The sequence below is a fragment of the Melospiza melodia genome, chromosome 5 (assembly GCF_035770615.1).
Source record: "Melospiza melodia melodia isolate bMelMel2 chromosome 5, bMelMel2.pri, whole genome shotgun sequence".
NCBI classification, from domain to species: Eukaryota; Metazoa; Chordata; class Aves; order Passeriformes; family Passerellidae; genus Melospiza; species Melospiza melodia.
In genome coordinates this window covers 96,174,805-96,195,785 of record NC_086198.1, presented here as the reverse complement: position 1 = coordinate 96,195,785, position 20,981 = coordinate 96,174,805, and the positions used below count along the sequence as shown (strand labels likewise).

At 40.3% G+C, this 20,981-nt stretch overlaps 1 protein-coding gene across 8 annotated transcripts in view; it reads left to right on the top strand.

The window, feature by feature from the left end:
- The window catches only part of CTBP1 (C-terminal binding protein 1), a 237,609-nt gene that overhangs the window by 204,427 nt on the left and 12,201 nt on the right, over window positions 1–20,981 (top strand). For all 8 annotated transcript variants that reach the window (XM_063157939.1, XM_063157940.1, XM_063157938.1 and 5 more), the window contains 4 exons: window positions 5,191–5,335; window positions 9,171–9,377; window positions 15,417–15,631; window positions 19,461–19,591. In XM_063157939.1, coding sequence (XP_063014009.1) covers window positions 5,191–5,335; window positions 9,171–9,377; window positions 15,417–15,631; window positions 19,461–19,591 — 698 coding nt within the window. The remainder of the gene's footprint in view (window positions 1–5,190; window positions 5,336–9,170; window positions 9,378–15,416; window positions 15,632–19,460; window positions 19,592–20,981) is intronic.

The following is a 20,981-nucleotide window of genomic DNA, read 5'->3' as shown; positions in this document are numbered from 1 at the left end:
GATGTTCAATCCATTCTAGTGTCTGATAGATGACCTGAATTCAGCCTTATGAATAGACACAATCCAGCCCTATTAATAGACAAACTAACACACAGAACTCCTGTTAAAGATTTTTCATTGAAGCCTTCTATTCAGTAAAAATGTTTTCAGAGTCTATATTCTCAAACTGACTTCTGTCATTGAAGCTGCATGTAATGGTCAGTAAATCCTGCCTTGGAAAGACTGGCTTCAATATAGTATTTAAAAGCAAGTTGTGTGTAGACTATACAGGTTATTTATGCAGTTGTGTGTACGTATTTATATGTATATATATATTTTTAATGTTAATTTTTAGAAGACTAGAAATACACTATCATATATATATATGTCACATGTGTATATATATGTAGTTTATATAGTGTATGGATATATAGGCTTTTAGAGAGTGCGTTTTCAGGAGCCTGCAAGTAAGTTTTGTTTATGTTTGTGTAAAATATTTATACTTGTATTTATGGACAGCATAAACTCAAGTATTAATGTTTAGGGTCCTCACTAGAGAGTATCCTGGCTGAGTAAAGTTTATATGAAATAAGTGGGTTACTGACAGCACCATGGATCATAGGAACCTAACAGGGAGCTGAGAGCTTGTAAAGAGAAGCAAGAACTTGTAAAAAGCAATACAATATAACAGAGCTTTGGAGAGCCACTAAATACCACTTGAGCACACTGGCTTTTCCTTTTAGCTTTAGTGGTGCTGGTTTCACATGGATCCTTTGCAGTGCTGTGGGGAGGATTTGGGAGCAGCTCTGAGTCTCTGCAGCCTTCCCCATGTGACAGACTATTGGTTACAAATTCAACATGCAGCTGCTTTTTGCAAGTTAAATAAGGCAAGGCTTACTCCGTTTTGGTGAAGTACATTTGTTCCACCCAAATGTGCAAAATATTTCAAGTCTGTTGGTGACACTGGAACATAATTTTTTTAGAGATGACACATGTAATTTCAAGTCCAAGAAATGCAACACTTTGTAGTTTCTAGAACTGGATTAAATACAGCACTTTCTAGTGATGATTTTTGTTTTTAAGATGAAGAGTTTGTCATATTCATCTTGTAATTTATAATTTGTTTTTGTCTCTGCACTGAAGTAGTTTGGCATTTCATTTACTGTGTTATGTTTCTATGCTCTGGATTTGATCCATGAGTGTCTGGGATCAGCCTCTCATAGTCAAATCTAGAAGTGTCTTGAGATGCTCCAAGAAGAGAAGGCCTTGCTGTTTAGTTCTTAGCATGTGATTTATGTTTTTTCTAAAAGTAAGCAAGATGTTCAGAGTTCTTCCCCAGATAATGAGATGTGTATGTAACAGTGGTGACTTTGTGATGTTCAGCATGATGGTTAAAATAGTGTGGTACTGAAAGAAGAAAGAAAAAAATGTAGATGGGGAAAACATGTAGAACGATTTAAACCTTGGATAATCAGTATTCAGGATTTGTAAAATTCTTGGAAATAGAAGTGTCTCCTACTACTGTCATCTGTTCCCTGAGAGCCTTGGTGACCTGGCCTGTTGTGAAAGCAGAGTAGTCATGTTGAGCTTGAAGAACAGCAGAAAGACCTGTCCAGGCTGCTGTGCTGGGAAAAGCTGTCAGCCATGGAACAGGGAGTGCAAAAGGCTTTCAGCAGCGAGCTCTGGCGTCAGCTGGAAGGAAGTCTGAAGGAATAGAAATCAGGCAGGTGAGCTCCATAATAACTGGGTAACAGAAGGAGCCCAGCTCATGTCCCCGTGTCAGCTTTGCCTCGGATCCTCCCTTCCCACAGGGCTCAGTTGTGCTGTGATGGAAGCAGGAGTGGCTCTTGGAGGAGCACAGCTGGCTCTGCTCATTTCCTCTCAGGTTTTTCCATTGCCTTTCCTTGCAAGAAATCATCAGAGAGCCTGGTCTGACTGCCACATACTCAGGCTGGTCTGGAATTTCTGCCTTGCCTGCTATCTCACTCACAAGTTTGATCTCCTTGTAAAGAATTGTTCTTGAATTCGTTAAAAATTATGTTCATTATGGAAAATGATGCAGAAAAATCACTTATTCTCCCTGATTTTCTCAATGCATCCATCCCTTTTGTTAAATCATCAGTGAATTACTTTTATGCACAGTTTTTTTTTCTAAAGATCACTTCATTTTGTGGAATTGTTGATATTTATGCTGGATATCAGTTTCATGTGTTATATTTTACTCATTGAAAGACTTGTCAGACTTCTTGTGTGCATATAATATATGTAATGACTGAGAACATAATTTATGCAAATAATTCCAAAATACAGAAACTTTCACTGTTTTTTTAAATCTAAGTGGCATTATTAACATTCACCAGTGCTGGATGTTTCTAACTTCAGGTTTTCTGCTACTATTTTTTGCCTTTTTGGCAGATTCCTATCACATGTCCAGTAGCAAAAGGCAGTAACATAATTAAATTATCAAATTAATGTGATAAAACACACTTGCAGGGTATTACAATTTTAGCAGTGGATTTCCTTGCTAACTAGCCCATAATCCTAGGAGAGGCTCAGTCACTAAAAAGAAATTCTGAGAGATTTGTCACTTGCATTTGCTTGTTCCATATCCCTTGTGATGGGTAAATAACTGCCTGTGGAAATGGCTAGTGTCAGCATTAAGCTATAGCTAGGAAATATTTTCCCTTTTATTGAACACATTCCCAAGCTTTCCAGTACTTTTCTGTCTCCTCCTAGTGCCAAGCCATAACCTAGATGGGCCCAAAAACTGTGTCATAATGGGTCCACACCAGTGCTCTTGGAGTCCAAATGCCAGTCTAGACTGGCTGGGTTAATAAAATATGCATGGTTATGAAATGAAAATCTGCCTCCCAAAGTGAATCACTGATTGTAAAACAAATGTGTTCACAGTTCAGCTGTGCTTCAGCCCTGCTGGATGCAGTCCTTGGTGCAGTGGCAGATCTGTAGCCCCAGAGTACACCACCATGGCCTTTTCCAGCCTGGGAGAGAGGCTCTGGCTGTCACAGCCTCAGGGTGTGTCCTTGTATTCTGAGCTTGGGTTTCTGCTTATCTGACAGCTGCACAGAGGATGGTGTCTGCTGCAGCACAGGCGTCCACAGCGACCCTTGGGAGGGGTGGGGAAAGTGAATGATCCAGCCCAGAGCAGGGGACTTGGCTTGTTGGAGATAGCCAGGGTGTCTTAAATTGACCTTCAGGCTTGAGGCAACAAGTGCTGCAACTGAATTGGAAGAAATTTCCACACACTGAGGCTGGGAGATCCTTGAACAATTTTATTTCAGCCTCTGGTGGGAGCAGAAATAACCTGAGGGCATTTAGGTGGGCTTTCCTTTCCCAAGAGGGACTGGTTCTTGTGTGGGATACCCCAGGCTTGGTCCATGCCAGCTGCAGTGTGACTGGAAAAGCAAACCCAAAACTGAGTTGGGTTTTTATTAGCCCTGTGTAACAGCTCAAGGTAACACATCCTGTGGGTGCAGTCTTTCTGATTGAGCTGCTGCATGTCATCTCCAAAGGACATGTTTGCACCATTAAAATCAAGGAGTTTTGTGTGTGTAATCATTTTATAAGATCTGAGCCTACAGCTGGTCTTTGAATTATGTTGTAGCTGAATTCTTGAAGGATGTGTAATTTGTAATTTTTTTTGCAGTTCTTACTAGTAAATGCAAATTCTGCTCAAAGGAATCTTGTCTTTATCTGAGTTAGAACTGAAGTTCTCAGTCCAGAAACAATGTTGAAATAGCATAAATAATTTTGTGAAGTATTCAGTAATAAGTGCTTTTCTTTCATTTTTTATGGGGTTTGATTTTATTTTCTTTTAATTTTTTCTTTATGTATTTTTAAACGCTGTTGCAGATCCTTGGTTCCAACAATTGTAATCCTCTGTGTGAAAGACTCTGATTTGCTGCAATGGTTTTTTTAAAAATTATGCATGTTGATTATTTTTACTGACCTTGCACTGCACTAGGAAATGCTCATATGAGCAGAAGTAATTCAGATGACAGAATCTGTGCATGTACCAGACTCTAAAGTCTGGACAAGAAATTTAGAGCCTCTGCAGAACTTTTATGTGAAGTGTGTCATAGGAATCTCTTGAATTCATTACAGCTGGCTTAGCTGCTGAAATGATGTGTGCATGTTTTGTGTCTTGTAGAACCATTAGGATATTAGCTAGAGCATTGAAGGTGCAAGCACGGGGAAGTGTTTCGAAGAAGTAAAATCGTGCAGTTTGCAGATAAAGAGGAAAATAGTCTCTGCTGTGTGAAAAATAAACTGATATCACCTGTGTGGGGTGCAGTGTCACTGTTGGGTGGCAGAATTCAAAACTGCTGGGGCAGGTCTGGCTCCATTCTCCACACCCCTTCTCCCTCTCCTTACTCCACGCCTCTTGGTTTTAAGTGCTGTTGTGTAGGTTGGATGCACTCTGACATAATTTAATTTGTCAGGGGCTTCTGACTGTCTTTTATTTTTGCTTTTTTGGTGCTCTCACAAGTTTGGGGTTTTTTTCTGCAGCATTTTTACTTTCATGCAATTTCTTATTTCTCAGAGGCTTTGGATTTTCCTGGATAATGTCACGTTTGGCATCTCAGTTAATACCAATTTATGTGACATCCAGTTTTCTGTCAGTGAGAGCTTATTTGCAGTGTCAGTGAACTGAGGGGCAGACACTTTTGGTTTTGTGTGTGAAGTGACCAGTTTCAGTCTCTGTTGTCAGAGGGGTTTGTGATCACTGAACGTTTTCTGTTCGGGTATCCAGTGGTTGAGTAGGGCAGTGGTGCCTGTATAGAGATCCTGCTCTGTTACTCCATTCAGAGCTGAATATCAGCTGCCTAAACATAAAATACTCACTGTTTGTGGGAGTGTTTGCTCTGTGTGTGCAGATGCAGTCCAGTGGCACTTGGACTGGGGTCAGTATTGCAGAGCCTTTCCTGGGGAATGAGGAGAGCTTTCCCTCTTACTGAGAACACAAGCACAGATCATGCAGTTCTTTGGAAGCTGATCCCGTCATGCTAAAATGGAGACTTAAATGAAAAAGACTTACCAAGAGATGTTTAGAAAAGTAACCTTTAAAAAAAACCCTGAATCTGTATTTAATGCTTTTACTGTCTTTTATACTTGAGAATATGTGTATGAGATTAAGCTGAGATTCTGTGAAAACAAAAAAAACCAATTGTTTTTTCTTCATTTAATTTCTAGGTACTAAATGAAGCAGTGGGTGCCCTGATGTATCACACTATAACTTTAACTCGAGAAGACCTGGAGAAATTTAAAGCACTTCGAATAATTGTCCGAATTGGCAGTGGTTTTGATAATATTGACATCAAATCTGCTGGAGATTTAGGTACGGCTATTACAGACTTTATTTTGCATCTTATACTTGCCTCTAGAAATCTGATAGCATCTAAATCTTTGTACTAATGTGTTCTGTGTATTTTATACTAGTATCATATGTAAGCTGTATAATTTTCCCATCAGAGTATAAAACTCATTATGGAGATACTAGCATTAGTTAATTAAGTGATAATATTAACAGCTTTGTGGCAGGATGACAATCTGCCTGCTCAATATAAACCTAAGGAGAAAGGCCATAATTTTTCATCTCTTTCTTTTTTACCCCAATTGTATATTTTAACTACTTCTGCTGTAATCTAATTACAAAATATAATTCCAACATTTTGGCATACTACTTCTGTTTGAATAAAAAATGAGATCATTATCAACTGTCTGAGACTTATTTATGATGCATGAGATTTAGTACTAAACCAGTCCATAAAATAGAAATACCAGTTTTATAGGAGAATCAGTTGTTGCTTCTTCAGAATAAATTCAGCTACTGGAACTATGAAGAGATGGTGCTTGATGTTTGACTGTAAGAAAAGCAACTATCTCATCTGTACTTTTCTTACTTTAGTTTAAACTACCTCCTATCTGTAATCTAGAGGTCAGGTCAGACCACTTGGAGTAGAGATTTTCTTTTCCAAGGTTGTGTAGACCAAGTGTGTTTTCCATTCTGCTCTGGAAAGATCTTGGAAATGTTTATTTCAGCGTGGCAGTGCTTGGTCCTAGCAGTAGCCCCAGTGGTGTAGTGAGGAGCTGTAGTGTGATCTGTTTATCAGCTAATGGTAAAGGAATACTCCCCTGCTGTGATGGTGGCAGAGCCTTAACCACTCCTTGCTGAGTTGTATAAAGGCCAGGTCAGGGCTGAAAGGGGCAAGGCTGTGTTTTGCCTGCTTTAACTGGTGTGCAGTCAGACATGTGTTGTGAGCCTCAGAAAACCTGTGTGTGTGGAGAGAGAGTGGCCTGGGGTAAAATCCTAGATCAAAAGGCAAAATGTAGGTGCAGATCAAAGGCTCAGACCAGTCAGGAGCCCAGTTTGTGGAGAAAATCCCTGATAAGAGGAAGATCTTTGGAGGTTTGCTGGCTGTCTCTTCTGCAGGTCTCTGCTGGCTTGTAACCCAGGTTACAACCTAAATGCAGCCACATAATTCCTCGAGCTAGAGTACACAGCAGATTTGGGAGATTCTTGTTCATATGAAATGCTAAATGGCCACCTTCCTCATCATTCAGTTCCCGTCTTGCGATCACACTGAGTTATAAAGTTGAGGGTCCAACCTGGTTGTGTATCCTTTAATTTAAAAATATTGTTGTCCACTCTGTCAAAAGCCAGTAAATGGTGGAAAGATTCCAGTAAAATCTCTTGATTTTAATATTAAGTTTGGGTGAAATGGCTGGGCTGAAGCATTACTGAGACAAAGAGCCTTCCATTTGTTGAACTGGTGTAAGTAATGCAAATCTTAAGGAGGTAATGTGAGAGTGATTTGCTCTTTATAAAAGGCTTTGATTTGCTTTTGAAATATAGATTTAGACCAGAGTCCAATGTATTCCTGAACTCCTGTAGTAACTTCTTATTTTTTGTAGAGCTGGCACATGGGGTTGTTACCAGCTTTTCCTACTTAGCATTATTTTATATTAGCACTTTTAATCTTCTTACAAAGCATGAAAATATGTGTTTCTTGGATAAAATATGCTTTTTCTGCACTTTATTAATAGTTGACTAGAAAATACATACAAGTAGTGGGTGTAGCTGGATGCCAGTGGAGTGGGAGCCAGGTAATGCCCGCTACCACCTGCATTTTTCAGCATTGAACCTGTGCACAACATCACTGAAAGCAGTGGGAAAGGGAGCATTGATCACAGTGGATGAGATGAGAGTGTGCTGTCTTTTCCCATGTGAAATGTCTCTTCATTTCCTTGCCTCTCTCTTGCTGCTTTTTGTGGTTTGCTATGTCTCTGCCTTTCAAAATTGAGTGCTTTTAGAGTTGAAGAAAAATTGAGAAAAATAAATTCCTGCTGTTCAGGAGAGAATTTATCTGACTTTTGTTCCCTCAGTTTCCTAAGGAAACCTATTAGGGAAGAAGGTATATTGCTCTTCTTCCCAAACACATAATATAATTCTTTAAGCTCCTTTTAAAGCATAATTTTGTTGAATGGCAGCTATTAGGAGACACATTTATTTAATTTACGTTGCCATCTAAAACCTGCATTGTTGCTCCATGAAAGACTTTTTTTGTATAAACAAATGCAAGTGTTTAATGTGAGGTACTTAGAGGGATGTTATTTTTCAGTCTTTCACCTCTCCCTTCCAGTCAAGCTTTTTTCCCCATTTTAAAAATGGTGAATTTCCTTCTACCATTGATGTTAGCAGGATGCCAAGATGAATATTCCAGCAAATGATGCTGGTATATCTTCTTGTAAGTCTTAAGGGCAGTGACTCAGCAGACAGGCTTATCTCTGCAGCAGAGGAAAGAAAAATAGTGCTGTAAGTTCCTTGTGCAGGTTTTTAGTGATGTAGAGAAAGCTGCAAAAGAGTACTGGGCAGCAGAATAAAAGCATTTGAATGTAAAACATAGATAAATATAGCATGAGCTTATTATTTGTCATATTACTATTGGTGCTGTTTTTGAAGAGAATGTTTGTTCTTCTTCTTTGCTTCTAAGATACTCAGGTATTAGCTGAGGACTTACTGAATATCTAGTTATGTAAAATCCCAAACAGTAAAAACAGTTCTTGGGTGCTTTTAGGATACAAAACGCTTTTTTTCTTCTCCACCATGAAATTATACTGCGTGCTGTTTGTTGTCTCAGTCAGCAGAACTGAGACACAAACATTTGTGGGAGCTGGTGATTAGAGAGAGAACATGCAGTACATGGAAAGACTGCAGAGAGACAAGTCCAAAAGGACACAAAGTTTTTCAAGCATTTTGCTTAACTACTGTCTGTTGAGTACTGGAAGGTAAAAAGCAGAATGGGATAGCTTGCATGTAATTGAAATAAATTGTTGCTTCTGTTTTTGAAGTAAAATAGGCTTATTGTGAGTCTTGAATCAATAATCCACCTTCCAAACTTTTCTGTGGTTGTAACAATTTAGGCTGCTTGATGTTATGCTAGTTTCAGCTGGTGACTTTTCAGCTGTTAGGAACATGGACTTATTTGTCATTACCTTTGCATGCCATGGAGAAGCAGATTTTGCATTTTCCTATTGATGATTAGATGGGTTCCCTTTAATGTGGGGGACCAGGAAAGGACTGGGGTCTGGTTTGTAGTAATTCTAAAAACCTCTGTGCAATGTGTAACAGATTGTCCTTCCCTGTATCATGATTACCTACACATGATGTGGAATTACTAACAGTCATCCTGGGAAGGCTTTATAAATTATTTTATCCTTTTTTAAATTGCACAGATAGCTTTTGGGAGGGTATTTATCCAGTGGTGGAAGGCTAACTCACAATTAAACCTAAACTCTGATCATTGACTACACTGTTGAGAGCAAGTCAGGTTTCTCTTGGTTATTCAAAGCACCAAGCTCAGTGGAAATGTAAATGCTTACCATGTTCTAAACTATCAGACATCTTCAGTGCTTTCCTTCTGTGATTCAGTGTTTTAGTTTGCAATACATAAAAGCATGATAATTAGTAATAAAAAATCAGAGAAATAAGTTGGCACATAGTTGTCAACTATTATGTCAGGTGCTCTGCCTGCCATTACAGTCAGAAGCTCAGTATTTGTGCAAGACATGTTGAAATAGGTGTTGACTTCAAACATCGTGCTCCCGTATTGCTGTTAAATGGAAGAAATGAACTTTGTTGGCAACCGGGCTCCTGTGCTTGCTGCCCGCAGGGATCGCCGTGTGCAACGTGCCAGCCGCCTCCGTGGAGGAGACCGCGGATTCCACCATGTGCCACATCCTCAACCTGTACAGGAGAACCACCTGGCTGCACCAGGCCCTGCGCGAGGGCACCCGCGTGCAGAGCGTGGAGCAGATCCGGGAGGTGGCCTCGGGGGCCGCCCGCATCCGAGGGGAGACCCTGGGCATCATCGGATTGGGTACGTGCTCCTCGCGGTGCTTCCGTGCTCCTCGCTGCCCATTGCTTTGAAAAAGCGAGGACTGGGGCTGTAGAAATGGAGCATTTGTTCACTCCATGGCAAGCGTTTATTCCTGTGGATTATATAACTCAAATGTTCTCCCTTTTCCTCAGAAAACTTATTTTAATGTTCTCTTATTTCTTTGAGTTTCTGTATGTCGTTCTGTGGAGGGAGAGAATATAAGAAAATAACGAGAGTCTAGAAAATAATCTTACCCCTAAGGAGTTGCAGCTGGGCCAATTATCAGAGATTAGGAACAGGCCTGACTTTAACAGGCCACAGCTGTAAGCAATGAGAAGAAGATGCTATAAAAGAGTGGGGTGGCTGGTTTGGAAGGGACCTGGAGTCAGTTGGGTGCTTTGTGAAAGAGTCAATGCTTGGAGGAGCTGCCCATGAGAAGCACTAAGAAGGTGTGAAGCTTTTGCAATAAGGAGACAACAGTATGGAACTCCTACATACACTAAGATGGCAGCATCTTTCTGTTGCCATGTTGCCTGCTTGTAAGAGGAGACACCATCACTTCCCTTTTCCAGGACAAGAATCCTCCTACTTCAGCCCTGTTACCTGTATGTTTTATCCCTTTTCCATTTCATATCTGATTTTGTTTGGACTTTCTTCCTTTTTCAGTTTTTTACATAACTAAAAAGTCTTTTCTTCAGTAACACCCTGCAGAGCAGTTCTTGTGTGCATTTGATTGAGGTGGATGTGAAATTGTATTTCAACTCTAATGAGAGGAAGAATATATGCAAGAAATTTTGAAATGCTTCCAGACCTAATAAAATCACCTACTTACCTCTCTGAGTGACCCTAAATGTTTTTCAGCATCCAACAGATGGACAGGCTTGCTAGAGATGAATTAATTACTGTCTGTTACAGAAGTAGAGAAGAAAAACAAGCAAGTCAGTTTCTATATAAAAATTATTCAGTCATGTGCTTGTCTTACACAGATCTGATAGACTGTGGATGTAATTGCTGTGCTATTCATCCACAGGAATTAGTAATATGATTTTGACAACAAAGCATCATATTTAAATGACTGCTCCAGTTACACATTGCTGTCAAGTAACTCCAGCCTCGAACTCTTACTTTTGGAAGCTGAAAATAGCCTGGTGTTACATAGTGCTCATTTAAATGAGCATGCAGTACATCAGAACCATCTTTACAACCAAAGAATTGCCTTTAAAATAGGATTTTCAAGAAGTTAGTCATGACACGAAGCTGCTCTCTCAAATCTATACTAATGTAATTATGCATCTGATTAAAACACACAATGATTATTGTGCTCACAGTCACAGCACCTGTACCTAAGTCATAGACAGTTGCCTGCAGTGTTTCCAAAATGGAAATGCATACCTGGTTTTTGAAACTTAAGCTTTGGCTCACATGCAATGTGCATGTTTGTTGGAGATATCTGTACTGCTGTAACTCAGTTTGGTGTTTCTACTGAATAAATTGAGATTTGAGATTAGAAAGAAAAACTCTTTCATCATTGACTTCCTTAAGTGAGTTTTGCTGGTTTTGTTCTCAATGACTGAAAAGTATAGAGGAATAAATGGATAATCATATTGCCAGTATGCCTATAAAGCTTTACAAAATGCTAGGTTTTAGTTTTAAAAAGCAAGCCTTTTGTGTGCATGTTACACTAAAAAGGCTAGTAAAAGCTGATTTTTAAGGGTGTGCTTCTGTTGTAGTTTTTGACCAGTCATTATCTCTAGCCTTGTGTTGTTCCTATCTATTTCCTACCATAGAATATTCAAAGAATACTAAATTGTAAAGTCACTTTTGAAAACTTCCCCTCTTCCTTCTTGTGCATGTGTGTGAATAGGCACAACAGTTTGAGTCAGACCTGTTCTAACAAACTCCTCTGAATCTATGTATTAGTGAAGAGTAAAATTGTAGACTTAGAAGATGTACCAGAATTTCTGTGTGAGCACTTCAGGCACGTAGGCTATGATGTGCACCCTTTTCTAGTCCAGCTCACTGCTAGAGGTTAGCTGTCTTGAGTTTCAGACTCAGACATGCCTTTACAACCAGGGACTGTAGTCCTTAGGTGGTGTTTCTTCGCTAGTGTCCTCTCCCTACATCTGGAGTTTTGCCTCAGTTTGTTATTTAGACATGTCAGTGTCAGAAGTGATGATCCACCCAGATGCTATGAAGTGGATGTATTACACAAAATAAACAGTTCTCATCATCTGTTGCTCAGCCCTTTCCTCTGTTTCTGTCGTGTCTCAGTTTCTGTCCTTTGTCCTCAATGTGTGTCTGAGATCATCTTCTCTCAGCCACAACTGTGTTTGTCTATTCTTGTCTTCAAACTTGTGCTCTCTTCAGCAGTGGGTTGCTTAAATTTATCACTGCTGCTGCAACAGCTAACTGCAGACCTTCTCAACATCTGCTCCTGGGCTTTACTCTTTGCCAAAGAGAAACACCCTAGCTCCTGCCTGTCTCTGTGCTGGGGAATGACTGTGTCTCCAAAGTTTCAGCTACTCACTTCCTTATCCACTGATCTAGCCAAGTTTCGTGACTCACTTGCCTTCCTTCCATCACCCACTCTCTCTCCCTCCTCTCATGCATATTCCTGCTTTGACACTTGGTCTGTCCTGCTTAATCCTATTACTCTGTGTTCCTCCTTTAAAGTTAACCCCATCTCTCATCCTCTGCTTGTATTGAGCTTGAAGATAAGCAGGGACTCAACAGCATAATGCCTCCTTCGTGTGCTTGTTGGGGCCCATCCGTCATTGTGGTGTTGTTTGGTTAGCCCCTGAGCTCCTCAGGGCACAGCCCGTGCCTCTTTCTGTCTTTGTGAAGTGTCTGACTCTTTGAGCTTTACATAAATAATAATATCACATCGTTTAACAGCTGTCTTTGTCACTTTTAATCTTTATTACTGTCCAGTGTCCTACATTTTAAATGTTGCATCACAAGTGTGGATAGTAAGTCCCACATTTAGAAAAGAAATATAAAAAGCTGCCTTTTCACCTTGTATCTAGAAATATGGGGGGTTGTGGGTTTTTTTAAGGAGGAATATTTATCAGCAGCAGCAGCATGTAAGTACTTGGCTGAATAGACATCTGGCCCTGGTTCTGCTCTAATGATATTTTTACAGCAGTGAAGTTGCACTCCCTTTCCCTTCCTTCTCAGAGAGAAATGCTGATGACTAATGCATTTCCTCACCCAAGAAAGGTGAAATTCTTTTAAATAAATTTGTCTCCACATCACAGTGAATGTCATCACTCCGTTTGTCTTTCCTCACCTGCTCTATTCTCTCAGCAGTCCCACTGCCCTTCCTCGATGCTTGGCCAAGTTACTAACCTGTGTTATAAGTAAATAAGGCTTAAGAGTTGGGTGGTATTACTCTGCAGTAAATGATCTACTCTTAGCAGTCCTACTGGCTCTCTTATGTGCTCAGCAGGAAGTGTAGCAGAACAGCACTCTCCACATTTCAGAGTTCTCCAAGGAGGAGGAAATGTTACCCATATTCTCCACTGCTGTTGCACAGGCAGGGAACAGCTGCTAAGTGAAAGCACTTTTTCTTTCCATGCAAGTCTTCAGGCAGGTCTACATCATCATTTCCATGGAACCAGGGTCATTTTATAAAACTCTGCAATACCAGCAGAGGATGAGTGTGCATTGGCCAGGGGCTGAGCAGGGTCCTTGACCTGCAGCTGCTGCACTGTCACACCCAGGTCAGGTCATTGGCAGGGTCCAGGTCAGTCACACCTACAAATTGGGGTATTTGGGTTGAGGAGAGCTGGGAGACTTGTGGGGGAGTTGAATGGATCAGGCTGTAACAGGAGATCTTCTGAAATGATGAATGGACTTTGCTAGAACTTTGATTTCCTTGAAAATACACTTTTGTTGCTTTCTGCTTTTTTTTGCAATTGTATGCAAGATTCATTTTTTGCATTTTTTCTCACACTGCCAACTAGTAAATTAATTTAAAGTTTTGAGCTTAAGATTTTGCCCTGCCTGGAAGCAGCCATGAATATTCATAACAATTTGATATGCTCTTACCATAGAGTTGTCCCAAAGGTGGGATGCTTTGTGTGCTGTTTTGTCCTCAGTGTGTTGAGGTAGGTTTTGAACCACCCCTCATGCCCAGGAGAGTCTTATATAATAGAGAGTTTTCAGGAAAGAAAAAAAGAAAGTCATAGTTTTGTGGTTGTTCTTTATGTCAGATGGTAATTTAAAAAGAAATTGGCAAATTCCTTATGTCCAGTTGTGTGTAGTTGTTTAATGACTAAGACTAAATATGAATTGTCAATTGCAGAAGAGTTTTATCCCATGAAATATTTGTAATAGGATAATTCTAGGTTAGAAATAGAGATGTGATTCCCTGGTGTTTCTGAAGGAAACTTCTGTGCCCATTGAAGAAGGCTTTGGTTTATTAGCCTGGGTGGGGTGAATGAAGTGTAGCTTTAACTGGAGAGGATGTTGTAAGAGATTTTGCTGTTGTGAATCCCCTCAGGTATTAGTGTTGTAAAGAGTGTAAAAAAAAAAAAAAAAGAACAGATGACAGAATGTTGCATGTGGAAATGAATGGAGCTGGAGTAACAGTTATATGCTTTGTTAAAAAAATGAAAAATATTTACAGTTGTGTGACTGATTCCTTGAGCTGTGAACATGCCAAAATTTGGAAACAATACAGTGTTTGTGTTGAAAATTTTCTAATTCAAATTTATAAAAACAGCCTGGCGAGCAAACAAATAACATGCATGCAAGTGTTGAAATGAAAGATTTTGAGGAGGATTCTAACCTGGTGTCCCCAAAGAAAAGCAGACAGCCCCTGTCACATTGATATACTGTTTAATATTCCAAGCACATCTGTCACTAAGCACTGCAGAATTGCTGTGTTCACATTAAGTGATCAGCAAAAACCTTTCTTCCTGTGGCTTCTGAAGTTTATTCAAAGAGGAACTGAAAAGCAGAGGTAAATCCCTTCAAGCACAATTGGAAAGAGATGGGATTTCCCTGGGTTGATTTGATGCCTTTTTGAACAAACTTAGACATTACAAAGGAAAATTTGTTGACTTTTTTGGGGTTTGTTTTTCAGATTAGGCATTGTCATTATGGTGTGTCAAGTGATGCTTTTGAAACATCTTTATCCAACATTTGCAGTACTCTAATGTGAACGTCTGGTCTGTAAATTTCTAACTTGGAAAGTGTGTTAGTTCTCACTCTTCAAAATGCCTGTAACTCATTAGATGTGCTCAGAGGGTTTTTCCCTCTCTGTGTTACTGGTAGTGTGTCAAAGGGAAGTACACACCTCCTGGTACATGTGGTGTGGAGCCTTGCCCATACAGCTCTGAAATCTGACAGTAAGGGAAGTGGAACAAAAAAGCAAAGTTCAGCGTCAATTCCAAGTGGGACTGCAGTCCTTTTAGCTAGATGCTATATGACCAACTTTATTTATTTATCATTCAGGTAGCTGAATAGAATTTATTTTAAAGCCTTACACGACAGAATTCTTGTAGGCATTTTAATGCTGGGAGGATGTTACTCAAAATGAAAAAAAATACCAGAAAGGAGATTCCTTGTATTGAGAATGGTTGCACTTCAGATTAAACAAATTATCTGTTATTGCACCCATTTTTGTGGATTAATTTTATAGCTTTTTATTAAAGCCAGCTGGTTTGACATGGGTAGGGATAAGCCCTTGGCAGGATGTGCTCACAGGCAGTGGTGTTTTGCCATAACCAGGCCCAGCAGGCAAGCCTTGCATTACAGATTATTGCAGATTACGTGACATCTTCTGGCATTTCACACAGCTGGTGACAAAAGGTGCAAAGCTCCTGCTTTGTTCCAAGGCAGTGTCAAACAGCCCAGATGTGCCATTTCTGATCCCAGCGATGGTCTGAGCGGGATGGGGAGACGCCTCCCTTTTCTGCAGTCGCTGTGCAGAGTGTTAGGGTTTGGTACAAGGTTCCCGTTGGGCAGGAGAGGCCACCTCACACCCGCCAGCTGCCTCCCATCTGCTCTCACGGCGTGTCTGTCTCGTTGCAGGGCGTGTTGGGCAGGCCGTGGCTCTCCGTGCCAAAGCCTTTGGCTTCAGTGTGATTTTCTACGACCCGTACCTCTCGGACGGCATGGAGCGGGCTCTGGGGCTGCAGCGCGTGAGCACTCTGCAGGACCTGCTGTTCCACAGCGACTGTGTCACCCTGCACTGCAACCTCAATGAGCACAATCACCATCTCATTAACGACTTCACCATAAAGCAGGTAACCATCTCTGGGGGTGCCTCCACACCAGGGCTGCCTGCCAGCTCTGCATCGCGTTCATTTCTGTACACAGGTACATTCTCATTTGATAGAAATATTTCTCTGCTGCTGCTCTAAGATCAAACAGGCCTGTAATTGATTAGGAACTAGCTGGTTGTTTATGTATTGTTGCTTTTACTGTCTTTTTGGCTCAGTAACATTGCATTTGTGGAAATAATTTGCTCTTCTAAAGATTACTGAGATTTAATGAAGTGGCATTGATGTAAAAGCACTTTTCTGTGTCTTGTAGTAGCTCCTTCCTTTACATGTGTATTTTCAGGTGGCAACTCTGCCTTTCACCGTTGTCCCTCAGTTTGAGTTCCTTTGATGCAATTTAAGGATTATGACTAAATGGCTCCCCCCTGTGCTCAGTCCTGATGCTCACAGAGCACTTCATGGATGGAGCTCATTTACAGCATTGCATTATTGGGAAAAATAATGTTTCTTGGAATTAGTACTAACTTCTCCATAAAGTTATAGGTAATACACAAAATAATAAAATAATTTCAAAATCTGGGCGTAGTAACTGCTCCATAGTTGAAAAATTTGATAATAGAAGCCAAACATTTAATGAAAATGTTTGACTCCAGCTTTAGTGTAGGTAACAGCCAGAAGTAAAACTCTGAGACATAAGAATGGAGTCAATGTAAAGAAACCCTAAGACAGCATAGTTGATTTGGCTGTTCTTTATATATAGTGGGTTTATATGTTGGTAACAATGACAGTAGCACTCTTTTGCAGTAAAATCATTGCTTGTCTTCTGAGAAATAGTTTGTACCCACTGTTCCTGAACTTTAGAACTTCAGAACTTACTGAGCATGTTCCACAATCATGTAGGATCATGGCACAAAACTGACAGTACAACACACTTCTTGATTTGAGAGTTTAGGGATTTTGCAAATCCATCACAACATAAAATCAGGATTTGGAATTTAAAACTCTAAAAAATTAAGAAGCTTAAAGTGAAACCAAAGAAACCAAAGCTCTGTCACCCTGCCTTGAATATTGTCTTCTGTTGTATGGCTGGGTACATTCAGTGGTTATTACATAGTGAGATATCTTTTCAAGCAGACATCAAACCAAAAAGTATCACACTGAATTCCATGTGACCACTGAGCAATGGTCACTTTATTACACAGCAGTTGTGAACTTTGGGCCAACTCACCACAGAAAGTTTTGGAGTGGAGGCAGAGAAATGTGTTGAGCTTTGGAGAAGGCACAGCACATTAATCAGAGAAACAAACAAAGGAAAACATGTTAAAACTGAGTAATGCCATCTGAAATGAAATGCCTGTAATAAACTCTGCACTGGAAAGTATCTTAAGTAAGCATTTATCTTCCTATTTGTTATCCTTCATGATCAAAGCAAGGATTAATTAAAGTGTTAGATGATAGTTCTTGCGTTGGGTAGGAGTTTGGGTGAGGCAGTCTGGATAGTAAAGTGGATGTGAAACCCATGAAATTGTAACCCTCTGACTGCATAGTTTGTGTAGAGCATATTCTGATTTAGGCTGACAGATGCTGGAGTTGGCCTGGAATTTCTAGAGAGCATTGCATACCCTTCTTGTCCAATACTGCATGCTCATGTCATAACCAGCTTTTAAACAAAGTACAGAGAAGTATGGTTCATCTCATTTCACAGAAATCTCACCCTGAACTTTGTGGAGTCTGAACTGACATACACTTCAAGTGTCTTTGAAAATTTGGTGTCTGTCTTCTCTTTAACTTTTCTAGTGAATTTATCATTATTCTGTAAAGCCATCCTGCTTGTCCTTGGAGTCCCAGCGTAGCTCAGAGAAGTGTTTCAATGAACTTGTGCTCTTAAGAGACTGAGGTCATCTTTAGTTGTACAGATTGGAGAAAAAACTGCGGTTTAAACACAATACTTTCACAAAGCAGCTCTGCAGGTTCAGTGTAGGTGAATTTACCAGGCGTCAGCAGTTCCAGCTGTGAAGCTCTTTCAAGCTTCCACCCATTGTTAAGGATCATCTCCAGCTGCATCCACCCTGACAGTTTATCATGAGTCACACAATTCATTCCCTCTAGAATGCATTTATGCAGTCATGTTCTGTTTGATTTGAAAGTGTCTTAGTGCTAGTTCTGGAGTTTTGTAAATAGTCCTAAAATGAAAACTCAAGCAAGGTTGTTGGACAGATTGGACAGAAGATTTTAGCAGGGTTCACTTAAAGTAAAATGTTCATGTCCTTCAGAGGGCCTGTAAATACACCAAGCTGTACTTACAACTGCAGTTAGGAGTTTGCCCAGAAATGGGAAGGGTGTATGAGCTCCCACAAACCTTTATGGTGTGTCTGCACAGCTGTGAGGGGCTCTTGGGTGAGCCCTCCTGTGCTGGTTTTGGTGCAGTTCCTACAACTGACCCAGGAACTGGAGGGGCACTGATTGTTCCCATAAGGAATCTCTTGTTACCAGAGCAGCTTAAGATCCTGCCCCAGTTTTTGTGCTGTTCTGATTCCCAAATTAATCACATAAAGCTGAGAGAAGCATCCTTAAGTTCTGCCCCTGTAACTGGAGTTGGGTTTTGCTGTGTGGATGGATCTCGTGTAGGCCCAGGATGGACAGAGGCAGGGCCACATTAAACCTTGAGAGCTGGCCAGTAAAATATGGTGAGTTCTGTCTTTATAAAACACTGCAGGCATGTGCACATTAATATTCTGTATGACCTCATTAAAAAAAACAACCACAACTGACTTATTCAAACCTCCTTGTTATTGGTGAAATTGGCATTTTGAATCAGTATTTGAGTGTAAGGATCCATTTACCTAAGGTTTAGTTTGATGTGTAGGTTTCATGAAGCTGAGTTGGTGTCAGAATGTTGGGGTTTGCGTATTTTTCTGTTGAGAGATGGAGTTGGTACAAAATGAGATTTCCATTATTCATATTCTCCATGGTTCCTGCCCTTCATGTGCTTTCCTTCATGCACAGAAGTGTTGAGACATCTGTCAAAGATGAAATACCAGGGTGGCTGGAAGCAGGATGTTGTAATTTATGTTTATTTCAGTACCGTTTCTCTTATTTAAACTGCCACTTTGTTTTCAAGTTGTGGATGTATTATGGTGTAAATTGTTGTAGTTCTCCCCATACTGATGGTAGTGTCATCTGCAATGCTAATCTGCACAATGCACAGCACAGCTTCTCTCCTGGGCACACGGCGTTCTCAACCAAATTCATTTTCATGCCTTTTAATTGAATAATGGAAGGATTCTTTAGACCTTTATTTGAAAAGTCTCACAGGGGAGGAGGAAGCTGAAGTAACAAAAATAAATAATGCATACATCTACTGTGTTTTGGCAACTAAAGGGAAAAGTGTTTAAAAATCCAAAAGCATTGATTTTTCTGAAAAATTCATGTAGGCTTTTATTTGTGTGAAAGTTGAAAGCCACAAAATATGAATTTGTTTAAGAATGTGCTGTAGTTTCTGTCTCATGCAATTTCACAGTGAAATAAAAAGGCATAAAATGATCTGTCACTTTCATATGCACAGTTGTACCTTTTGATCATGTTACTGCTCAATATCTGAAACAAGGCTTCTATTAAAAGACACTACTTACAAGAAACAAAAGGTTATTAAGTGCTGTGAAATAGCATTTTATGTTAGAAGCATCACATTTGATGGTACTTTCCAGTGGAAAGGGAAGACAACTGTTGCAGTTTAAACCAGCTGAATAGCCTTTGTTGTAATGGATGCTTCTTTTGAGTAAAAAAACTAATGCCACAACGATTTTATTTCATTTATTTTTATTTCATCATTCTTGTTTTTAACTTTCCCTAGATGAGACAAGGGGCTTTCCTGGTCAACACAGCTCGAGGTGGGTTAGTAGACGAAAAAGCACTTGCACAGGCCCTGAAGGAAGGAAGGATACGAGGGGCAGCCTTAGATGTACATGAGTCAGAACCATTCAGGTGCTTTTCCTTTTCTTTTCTTTTTATTTTGTTCACTTTCTTATTTTTAAGTCTTAGTGCATGATACAATCAACAGCAACAAGTAAATTGAGTTTTCTGTTTTATTTGGTAGCTAAATATTCCTTAGCAAAGCAACATGAATCTGTGCAGCACCGGATTAATGCAAATCTAGAGAGAGTTTGTGTATATGGTTAGAAGTGAAAAAAGTGACATCCAAGATTTAATTCCTTAAAAAGAAAACTAAAACAAAGCCAGTGGGTTTATTTAGTAGAAATATCAGGAACCTGAGTTCAAATCCTGGCCATGGCTTTGAGGAGAGTGCCCCTCTGCCACTGATGCAGCTCTGGAGGCAAATGATGCCTGAACAGGCTCTTTCAAAGGCAAAGAGTTGAGATGTGGTGTGGGAAGTGCTTTATGACACCTTTCTGAAGGAAAATACATTTGTCCAGATTGCCTCTGCAGGAAAGCCATAAGTGTGTGAGAGGTTGCAAAAAATGGTTCAGGAAGGCTGTCAGAGTGCAGGTTTTATTTTGTTTTACCCTTTATAAGGGGAGTAGTCACTCTGCTGCCAGCAGCAGGGCTGGTAGCACAAGCCTGAGTTTCTGAATGACTAAGTCCAGTGTTTCAGGCAGAAATGCACCACGCCCCTCAGTGGCATTGCCATTGACATATCAGCACTCCTCATCAAAATGAGCCCATTTCTTATGTCCTTGAGGCTTGAGGACAGACTGCTGTGGCTTAGTCCTTGCATGTGACAAGCCTTTTTCAGGCTGGGCAGGGAAAATTGTTATTTTTAACTGGAACAATCCACATAAGTTTTTGAAGAAGAACAGATTCAGGGCAGGTTGCAAAGACTGGAGAGAGGACAGTATCTCTCATTCCAGCTTGAGGGGGAAATAGAACCTTTGAAAAAATAGAATAATATCCTTTTTGTCAGAAATTTTATATCTGCTGAGGCATGATGCCACATCAGAAAAACTTAATTTTATTTCTGCATACCCTGGATTCATTTACTCCTCAAGGTAGTCATTGCAATGCCGTGGTGCTGTGCAAAGCCAGAGTGTAGCAGCTCAGGGGACTTGCAGCTCCTCACTCCCAATTGCTGTCTGGGATGTGCACAAGCAGCCCAGTGCCCCTCCAGAATCCCCATTTCCTGCATGGAGATGCCATGTGCAGAGATCCAGCTGCAGGATTGCAGCCACAGTTTCCTTTGGCTGCAGTGCTGCATGTCCATCTGATTGCAGCCTGCACTCTATTCAAGAGTTTTGCCAGATATTTTGATGTTTATTGAACTACAGATGAAATCTATCCTTTTATGAATTATGACCAACCCTGAAAGCACGCTTTTGTCTTAAAATATTTGCTCTCCTGTTACAGTTGACTGCAAGAT